Source organism: Triticum dicoccoides, chromosome 5A (genome assembly GCF_002162155.2).
Source record: "Triticum dicoccoides isolate Atlit2015 ecotype Zavitan chromosome 5A, WEW_v2.0, whole genome shotgun sequence".
NCBI classification, from domain to species: Eukaryota; Viridiplantae; Streptophyta; class Magnoliopsida; order Poales; family Poaceae; genus Triticum; species Triticum dicoccoides.
The window spans coordinates 403,250,581-403,260,696 of NC_041388.1; the positions used below are offsets into that span (position 1 = coordinate 403,250,581).

Sequence of the window (10,116 nt, forward strand, 5' to 3'; positions counted from 1 at the left end):
AAAAACCCCAGCCACAGAAATGCTGACGCGTGGATGCCTATTGGTCCCGGTTGATGCCACCAACCGGGACCAAAGGGTCTCCTGCCTGGGCTCCGCGCACAGGCCACGTGGAGGGCCTTTAGTCCCGGTTCTGGATTGAACCGGGACTAAAGGGGCAGGACATTAGTACCGACACTTTAGTCCCGGTTCAGGCCCTTTTTCTACCAGTGTGCTCACGTGCAAGCCCATCAGGACGCCTGTCGACGCCAAGCAGAAGCCTTCGGCCACCGACGGCGCTCTCCTCACCGACCCTACTAGCTACCGGAACCTTGCCGAGGGCCTGTAGTACTTGACGCTGACACGGCCCGACATCGCCAATGCCGTCTAGCAAGCGTGCTTGTTCATGCACGCCCCGCGCGACACTCATCTTCAGTTCGTCAAGCGCATCCTTCGCTACGTCCGCGGCACGACTCACCTCGGCCTCCGCATCCACCGTCGCTCGCCATCGCATGACGTGGTCGCCTACTCCGACGCGGACTGGGCCTGCTGCCCCGACACGCATCGCTCGACGTCCGGCTTCTGTGTCTTCTTCGGCTCCAACCTCGTCTCCTGGTCGTCGAAACGCCAGCACACTGTCTCTCGGTCGAGCGCCGAGGCGGAGTATCGCGCGGTCGCCAACGTGGTCGCCGAACTTGGCCGACCACCACCGCGCGCCACCGTTGTCTACTGCGACAATGTCAGCGCCGTCTACCTTTCGGCAACCCGGTGCAGCACCAGCGTACAAAGCACGTCGAGATCGACTTGCACTTCCTCCGGGATCGCGTCCGGCTTGGCGACGTCCGCGTGCTCCATGTACCCACCTTGTCTCAGTTAGCCGACGTGTTCACCAAGGGGTTGCCCTCCGTCCTCTTCAACGAGTTTCGGACCAGCCTCAACGTGCTCACCGACCCCGTTGGGACTGGGGGGGGGGTGTGGAACCCCTGTCACGTTGCCACTCCACCGGCTGCACCGAGTCTTCAGGATGGATCACTACCACGGCGCACGACCGCCTGCCTCCGCAACGGCCGTAGCACTCCGCACGATCCTCATGCTTATCACGATTAGATAGGGCTCAATCGTTGTACCTGTATGTATATAAACCCCTGTAATCGTTCAATGTGAATACACAAGAGTTCACACTCATTTGTCTTCTGAACTGGCAATTTGCTGCCGATATAATAAGAAGAAGTAAACAAACACAAACTCTAGGTCTTACAAGAGGTTGGGGTTAGGGTGACCCACACCAGGCTCTGGTTCTGGCTCGTTTTGGACGTCGGCAACCCAGCGGATGGAGACCATCGGTTGCAAGATATCTTGCTTAGAGCAATTTTAGCCGATCCCTAAAAGGTAGAGAAGTATCTGACCGGGTAAAGCTTGGTAGAGTATTTGTACTTCACTAAATTTTGGCAGGACCTAGCCAATCCCCTAAATATAACGGAGTACAATTTTATTTTTTCTAACTTATGCAATTCTAATTTACATTGCAACTACATATTAGCACACATATGAAAATTAACCATAATAATGAAGACAAATTGATAAAATATTCCCCGATATGTCATTACTAACGATATTACATGGCCTTATTGTACAATGTAGTAGAGGCAGAGCAACGCTTGTTAGAAAGATGAACAACGATTACTATATAAGAAGAAGTGGCAAAATATATCGACACGAAAACATGAATCAAGCTAAGTTCTTTATATATATATATATATATATAATCAAGCCAAGTTCGGTGCTTGTGCTTTGGACTTCTTCGCGTGCTTGCGAGTAGTTCTAACATGATCTCTCTTACCTTCTCTTTTCACATGAGAGGTAAGAGTATATAACAGATCTCAGCCATTGATTTCATTAAGTAATGGGTCTGAGTAACTCTTACCTTCTTAGGGCATCTCCAACGCTCCAAAGTTGACCCGCAAATTCTTTGCTGCATCCATCCGTGCACCGGGGGAAGGGCAGTCCGTGGATGCGGAAGGCGGTCATCCAACGTTGCCCGCATACAATTGAAGCCAGGTTTCAACTAACTGGACGAAATTCATGCAAGCACGATGGGTTTTCATATAAACCAGAGCACATTCATTATAATTAGGACATTTTTCGTATAAACTGGACGAAATTCATTACATTTTAGACAATCTTTAACTAAACTCTACGGTAAACCTAATCTAAGTGATCACCGCCATCTGTTCCCCATGTCCAGCCATGAGCCACGAGAACTGAAACTCCAGCTCTTGCCTTCACCTTCTTAATGAATGAAAACTGAAAAGTAGTGCTGCTATATTTCATTAAAAAAATACAAACATTTCATGATGGCACATATGAGCCAAATACAGAGGATGGAAAGTTGAAGAAATGGTACAAAAAATAAGGAAAAAATTGAAAAAAAAACTTGAATATATATTTAACACAAGAAAAGAGGATTATTATATGGCCTTATTTGTCTCAAAGTTTCCCCCTAATCTCTTGTTTCATGTAAACTACTTTGTGAGGCGAATAGGTACTTGTGCCATGTCCATCTTGGTAGTACATATTTTTAGAAAATGAGGATCACCCCGAGTCTCTGCATCATTGTAATGCACACAGCTTTATTAAAGTTAAAGTACGAAGTTCAAGTACTAAAGTACAACAAGTGTGGATAACGTGAAAATAGAAATATATGCCTACACACATAGCCTAATATTTGAAGTCCTATGTTGCCATCTCTCTTAATTGCACCCATAGTCCATGAGCTGCCGTACTTCCGCATGGTGTAGTAAGGATCACGTACGGGTCCATCTTGGTACTACATGATGTTGATTCAACTAAAACTTCCATTCAGAAAATGGCCATCTAGGATAATCTTCATCAACCGCTCCTTGAGATGAGGGCATTGGCACTCCAACTCATTTCGAGCCTGCCCATCTTTGGATGTGTTTACTTGCTTTAGAGGCCTGCATAATTTCAACAAGTCAATGTTATGATGACTGATTGACTATAAAACCGAGGGCCGGACAAAGAAATGACCTCTTCGTCCCAATCACATCGCATGGTAATATACGCCAGAATGAATGTCTGAACTGCAGTGTCACCAATCATCCCTGCCCAAATCCCCTTCAAGGAAAGATGATCTAGTAGTAAGTATGGAGACATGTATCTCCACAAGTACTAATTAACAGATACTCCTTATATTGAGGAATGGAGGGAGTATTAAGAATGGTTTGTAGGGAGCGTACAAGAACTCCCAGATTGAAGAGCCAACCCAGCAGAAGTCCAACAGGAAATCCAATGATGTAATAGCTTCCTACGTTTATATAAGCCACTAGTGCTTGGCACCCTGATCCAACAGCAACTCCTGAAAATTGTCACACACACGCATGCACATACAGAGAAATCTTCAGTTCAACATTTCGTTTCTATTCTGATAAGATTCATCGCAAATTCAGTGTCACCACTATGTGCAGGGTGGAGAAGACAGAGTACCTGAAAGGACAGGTTGGACGCCATTTAGGAGGATACTAATGGCCAGCAGAACGGAGAGGTTGTCCACGGCGTCGATCACAGCTTTGCTTGATGAAACGACGAGTGCCGCAGCTCCATCCAGCACGAGGTGCCCTGAGCGTGACACCACCCCAATCATGCACTCAATCAAGAATTCAAGACAAGGGGATAAAAAGTCCTGCCAAGGAAATGGATTTGCTTTTCTATCGAATCATATTCTTCGGACCATTCTGAAAGGGCTACATTCCTAACCCGAATTCAAATCTAGACTTACGATCTACTTGCCAAAATTATGCACTAAAATCTGGCATAAAATGGTGATATAGCTAGGTTAGTAGTATGTTCTTGACTGATGCGCCTGGTTTTTCACGTTACAGTACGATGTTGATTGCTTTGTTCCTTCTCGGGTTTGCATCGCGCCGTAGTTATCAGCCTCTTTGCAAGGTTCTCCACTTCTCTGATCTGCTTTCAGTTTACACTTTACAGTGGATTCGTACATCTGTCCCACTTTATATTACACTTGCGTCTACCTTCGCTGCTCCTTTCAAGTTCAACACTAGATGCATGAATGGCGTGTGCATGTCACAAATTTCTCTGCTCCATACGCGGCTGCCTTTTGGAAAGAGGGGATATCTTATAGTTACATGGCGTCACTGATGATCTGCTCCATGAATCGTGATCCATGAAGAAAAACTAATGAAACTAATGGCGCTCCCTTCCCCTCCCTCCCCTGTGGCGACGCCACCCGCCCCCTCCTTCCCTCCGGCGGCGACCTCGTCTCGTGTGGCATCCTCCCCCTCTTCTTCCCCGCGGTCTCCTCCCTGCTCCTCCTCGGCGGCGCGCCTCGCTTCCCCCTCCTCCCCGGCTTCCTCGCCTCGCTCCGTCCTCCTCGCTCCTCCCTGGGCCAACAGGTTTTGGGCGCTTGATTCGGATGGATCTGGGTCGGACTCTGAGGCGCTTCCTTCCCCTCCTCGTCCGGTCCTTGCGGGCGGCCTTCCCATGGCTTCGGCATCGGTCCGTCGGCGAAAATTCGCTCCTGGTGGGCGGGGTCGGTTCGTCGGGCCCGTGGTGGAGGAGGATGGCTGGCGCCGGGTTTCCTGGGGGCGCCGTCGTGCTGCGGCCTGGTCTCCGGCTCGGGCGTCGCTGGGCTTTGGTGGGGTTGGGGGCGGTGTCGCCGTCCCCTTCTCCGGTGGTCCTCCTCGCATGTTCGTCTTCTGGGGGTGCGGCTCCGGCTTCTCCGTCGGCGGCGGCGCCGGCGCCTGCCCTAGATCTGGAGCTGGGGTTGGTGGTGGAGCCTACGTCTGGGCCGCGGGCCCTTGTGCCATGTGATGGGCCTGGTGGGCCTGGTTCGGTCCCTGCCTTGGCTTGTGTGTATGTTTTCCCCCCTCCCTTCTTTGGACTCTGGGCCGCGGTTGGCCCAGGCCCAGCCCCCTTGGTGCCGTATGTCGAACCGGGCCTGGCTCGAACCGGGTATATATGGATCCGGAAGGGATCGATTCCCCCATTTCTAGGGTTCCCTGCCTCCTCCTCCGATCTGCATCGGCGCCGCCTCCCCATTCGCTCCTTCGTCAGATCTGCTCCTCCTCCTCCCCTTTCTTGTTCGTTTGCGGCGGTGGTCGCGATGGACCGCTCGCTCGGGTCCTCCAGCAAGGCTGTCTCCGGCCAGAAGCGGGGGCGCGACGGATCTGGTGAGGCGGCGGCCGATCTAGAGTATGAAGTTGTGTTGCGTGCTAAGCTCCAGGCGTCGCTCGCTCCTGAGGCGGGGTCGGCGGCGGCCGGTTCATCCCCGCGCGCCTTCGGATCTGGGCCGTCGGACCCTTCGCTGCCCTTGCATGGTGCTCCTCCAGCTGCAGTCAATCCGTGGGAATTGGCGGATGCGGGGAGTCGGGCTGGCTCGTCGGGGCCGGTCCCGCCGCCTCCTCCGCATGGTGCTGCTCCCCTGGGTGGTGGGACGGTGCGGGCTCCGGCGGTGGCTGGTGGGGGTCCGTCTCGTTTCATTCCGCGTGGTGCGTCGGGGGCTCCGGTTCGCCGCCCCGTTGGCACTGCTGCTGGGCGGGGCGCCGGATCTGGGCCTGGCGCGGCTGGTGCTGCTGGTGCTTGTATTCTCCCTCCTCCCCCTCGTGGTCCTGGTCGCATTCCTCCTCAAACTCAGGTCGCCAACCCCACTCTCACCTGCTTCGCATGGCACCGTCCTGGTCACTTTCAGTCCCGGTGCTAAAACTCCCCCTTCTGCCTCATCTGTAGGGAAGATGGCCACCTCACGGTGGATTGCCAGAATCGTTCCAAACCTCCTGCCTTCGTTCACTATGGCCTTGGCCTTCCTGGGTGCTCATTTTTCGCCTTAGATAGGGAGGTCCCTACTGCAGCTCCTATCCCTACGCTATCCAACGTCGGCATCATCTCTGTCCAGTCCAAACGCATTACATCCCAGGTCCTTCTTGATGAGCTCCGGTTGTGGGACGAGGGAGGGTGGGATTGGCAAATCCGCCAGCTTTTAGATTTCGAGTTTGCTGCGACCTTCCCTTCCAAAGAAAGTCTCTGCATGATTTCCTCATGTACTAGCTTCACGCTACCTCTGAATCAATTGGTTGTTTCGGTAAAGGCTGCTTCTAATGGTTCCAAGGCTATCTCCTCCCTGTCTGATGTATGGGTTCTAGTTGAAGATGTTCCTCCTACAGTGCGTACCACGGCGTTTCTGATGGCGTTCGGGGTGCTCATCGGCAAGCCTATTGAGGTCGACCATGACTCTTTGGCTATCCTCGGGCCGGTCCGTCTGCGGGTATGGTGTGTGGACCCCCTGTGTATTCGTGGCTCCATTGATGTCTTCCCTTAGGCTGGTGGCTTTCGGCTCAGGGTTCGGGTGGAGGGTGCTTCAGGGCCGGTATTGGCCCCACCTCCTCCCCCGCCCCCGGCCTTTGGCAATGACGACAGGAGCAAAGATGGGGATGGTTGCCCGGACGATTCTATGCATGGCACTGATCAGCGCTTTACCCAGTCGGAGTGGGACGGGCTCTCCCCTGAAGACCAGGAAATGTTGAAGGAGAATGCTCCGGTCGGTCGGGAGGCAAATGATTCACTGGCGGACTTGGTTGGAGGGGATGCTGCTTCCGGTGGGGCCAAGGGTACACCTTTCTCGATGGTGTGCTCTAATCTTCCTGCCCGTCCTGCCTCTCCTTCCCTCTCTGGCATTGAAGATCTGCCCCCAGCTGGCCCCTTACACTACAAGAAATATGTCAACTTGTGAGCACCACTATTGGTCACTGAATGGTCACAAATTTCCATTTGTGACCTTTTTGTGACCAAAAACATAAGGTCAAAAGTTGGCCGTCATAAACTGACTATAGCGACCTTTCTTCTAGAATGGTCGTAGACGTTTATGACCAAAATACGTCTACTGTAGCGTTTTGGTCACTAGCAACCTCCCCAGGCCACGTAGGCATCCAGCGTGGCAATCTGACGTGGCACAAGATTCAGCCCGGTCCAATTCGGTTTTCTACATGGGCCTAGCCCAACAATTCGGCCTTTTTACTGTATTTTTTTCCTGTGCTTTTATTAGCTACATGGGTCTGGCCCAACAATTCAACCTTATTAATTTCTTTGCGTGTCCCTTTTAACAGCAGATTTTCTTTTTTATCATGTATTTTTCTGGGCCATTTCTTTGCTGGGCCTCTCATGTTTTTTATATGTATCATGGGTCCACTAGTCAGATGGATCCCAGTTATCATGTTCTCATAAGTGGGTCCAAGTTGTCAGGTTCTAGCAAGTGGGTCCGACTTGTCAGGGTCATATTCCTCATTTCATTTTGACAGTAAATAAATAACCAATATTTAAATTGGCACTGACAAAAAACACATATAATACTTCAAATAACAACAGCCAGATTCAGTATAGAGCCAGATTCTGTATGGAGCTCCTGCTCTACAAATAACTCTACAAGTGGAGTAACTAATTTACAAGCTCTACAAGCACTATATTCTTCAAGATGGAGCTCCTTCGTTAGAATTACAAACAGGCACATGCACCTGCTCTTGCTCTTGCTCATAGTCAGGACGCCCTGTTACATGAATCAGCAAAGAAGAATCAGAAAACTGGAGCAAATATATTATGAAGAGACCATTCAATAAAAAGGACAAGTTCTTCAGAATGATAACACAAATTCAACTAGTACAATGCTTTTAGAAGTCACAAAAAATAACAATTACTACATGGCAGATGATCATGAAGAGTATAAACACATCTTAAATCTTACTTGTAAAAAGAGAATACATGCCTATCTCCAGTAATGTTATTATTATATAGAAAAAATCATAAACGGATCCCACAATAGTACAGTACAAGTGTGGGTAGAATTCAAAAGGTACATCTACAAGTTAATAGATCAATAAAATACGGGACTTTTGCCAGTGCATGGTACTGAAGCCTGCAATCAGTATACTGTCATAACATTGCAGGAGTGCAAAACATAGATCTGGCATAGTTTACAACATAACAAACAAATTCCGACTAAGATGGGGGAGACAACCTAAACGAACCAGCTAAACGAACCAGGATGCAGCTTGGGGACTTGGTCGGGTAACACAACCGGCAGCAGCAGCAGGTCCAGCACGTCCTATACTAGAAGCAGCTCCCATGGCCTTGAATTCCTTTCCTTGACACAATACAAGCACACATCAATAGGAGATGATGATAAGTTGTAGAAGAAGGAGTCCCCGAGCATCAGCAGGCAATAGAGTGGAAGAAGATGAAATCGAGAGGCGGGGCGAACCTTGCTGCTGCTGCTGCCGTTGTGTCCTTGAGCTCGACCTCGCTGACCTTGACAATGTCTGCCTGGTCCCAGATGCTCAAGATCTTGGTGCGAGCCTGGGTACATCACAAGTTGTGAGACATTTTCCCTCAAAGAAATAAAACATTGCAGTACAGAAACTTTCACACAAATTAACAATTTAGTACAGTATCTGCAAAACAAATTGACAGATAAGAATTGGAACACTTTCTTATAAGTTCTGCATGCAGAGCACAAATTTATAATAATAAAACAGTCGAAACATCTAGCGCAAACAGATATGTGGTAGTTCTAGGTCACGAAATTATACTGTACATAGAAAGGAGCCCAAGCTCACCTGACATGCACAATTCTAAAATTACAGCAGTCTGACAGTACAAAACACCTAATAACATGCAAATATTTTCCATAAGTTTTACTAACCAGGACAAGAGCTGATCTATCTGTCAACAGCGGACACTCTAAATTATTGTGCATCACACGGATTCTTGAAGTATCATACTTGGCCAAGCAATCTTGAACTGATCTAACCATAAGTTTTTGTATTATTTGTACCTATCAGGTTAATAAACTTAAGCAACCCGAGTAACTTAACAAGGAATCCAATGATAGTGTAAGTGCTGGAGTATGATGATATGCATGTCCAAATGAGATAATGCAACATTTCCTGCACATTCCAAGTGTGTTTGCCTCTTGCATCAATCAAGAGAAGGATGGCAAATTGAGATTGAATAAATCAAGACACTGAAAACAGATAGATGCAAAGGTCCATGTTATTTTTCTCCCACTCACAAGGCTAATCTTTTCACCAACGAGGCAGCAAAATAAGGAAGGCAAGATCCTGATGACCCAAGATGTATATCAACGAAGAGAGGGAAGGGCCTTCCATGGCGATGGCATGGTGCTCCTCCTTCATAGCAGCAGAAGCAGCACGTTCCATGGTGATAGACCTGCACAAACCAACCATACAGATCAGACCACAAACCAAAATAGGCAGTAAACATGTTCAAATCGGGATGAGAAAGAGATTGCAAAGGAAGAAAAAAGACAGACCTGGCTGACCATGGCCATGGCCTCAACAGAGAGAGAGAGTGAGTGAGGGAAGTGCCTCCTCCTCCATGGTGCTCCTCCTTCACAGCCCGCCATGGTGCTCCTCCTCCATGGACAGCCTCAACCCGTCCCATGGTGATGACCTGCACAAACCAACAGCATGGATCAGACGAACAAATCCGGAAGAAGATGAGGGGATTGAGGAGGAGGGGCTAGGGTTTCGGGATGAGGATGGGCTTACCTACCTTGCCCGTCGTCGGAGATGCTGCGCGCTCGCCGGAAAGGACCGGACCAGCCGGTGTTGGAGGGGACCGAAACCCTAGGCCCTCTGCCGCTGTGCTGTGCTGCGTGGTTGGGGAGAGGAGAAGAGCTCCATCTCTGTCCCCATCCCCATCTCCATCTCCATGGCGGAGGTGCTGGCGCTGGTGGGAGCGGGGGGCGTTGCCAGCGGTCGCCATGGAACTGGACGGATCTGGCTGGATCTCTCTTGCCGGGGGAAGGAGTGGAGGGGATTGGATCGTTCCTTGCTGCTGTGGGCAATGGCGATTTGGGGGGAAATAAATAGCAGTGGCAGCGCGACGGGCGGGACGGAGGTAGGAGGCCAGCACCACCGCCGCGCTCCAGGAGGGCGCCAGCGCGGAGAGGGGAGGCGGCGAGGGGAGGCGAGGCGGCGAGGGGAGGCGACGAGGGGAGGCGAGGCAGCGAGGGGAGGCGAGGTGGCGAGGGGAGAGGAAGGCAGAGGTCGCCGGCGGGGCGGGGCTCGGTTTGGGGGAGTGGAGATCAGC

At 50.5% G+C, this 10,116-nt stretch overlaps 1 protein-coding gene across 1 annotated transcript; it reads right to left on the bottom strand.

The window, feature by feature from the left end:
- Positions 1-2,586: 2,586 nt before the first annotated feature.
- On the bottom strand, positions 2,587-3,637 carry LOC119299606 (protein DETOXIFICATION 27-like). Its single transcript, XM_037576791.1, has 4 exons — positions 3,481-3,637; positions 3,234-3,352; positions 3,025-3,111; positions 2,587-2,951 (listed from the first exon to the last, which is right to left on the bottom strand). Exons 1-4 carry the CDS (start codon positions 3,635-3,637, stop codon positions 2,904-2,906), a joined length of 411 nt encoding a protein of 136 aa, XP_037432688.1. The 3' UTR covers positions 2,587-2,903.
- Between the last annotated feature and the right edge of the window lie 6,479 nt (positions 3,638-10,116).

Bases quoted from the DNA above. Each gene is read 5' to 3' on its own strand.
- LOC119299606 (XM_037576791.1), bottom strand. From the start codon at position 3,637: ATGATTGGGGTGGTGTCACGCTCAGGGCACCTCGTGCTGGATGGAGCT. The intron at 3,353-3,480 runs GTACTCTGTCTT...GACAATTTTCAG, and splicing joins CGTCCAACCTGTCCTTTCAG to GAGTTGCTGTTGGATCAGGG. The intron at 2,952-3,024 runs GTCATTTCTTTG...GAAATTATGCAG, and splicing joins GATGTGATTGGGACGAAGAG to GCCTCTAAAGCAAGTAAACA.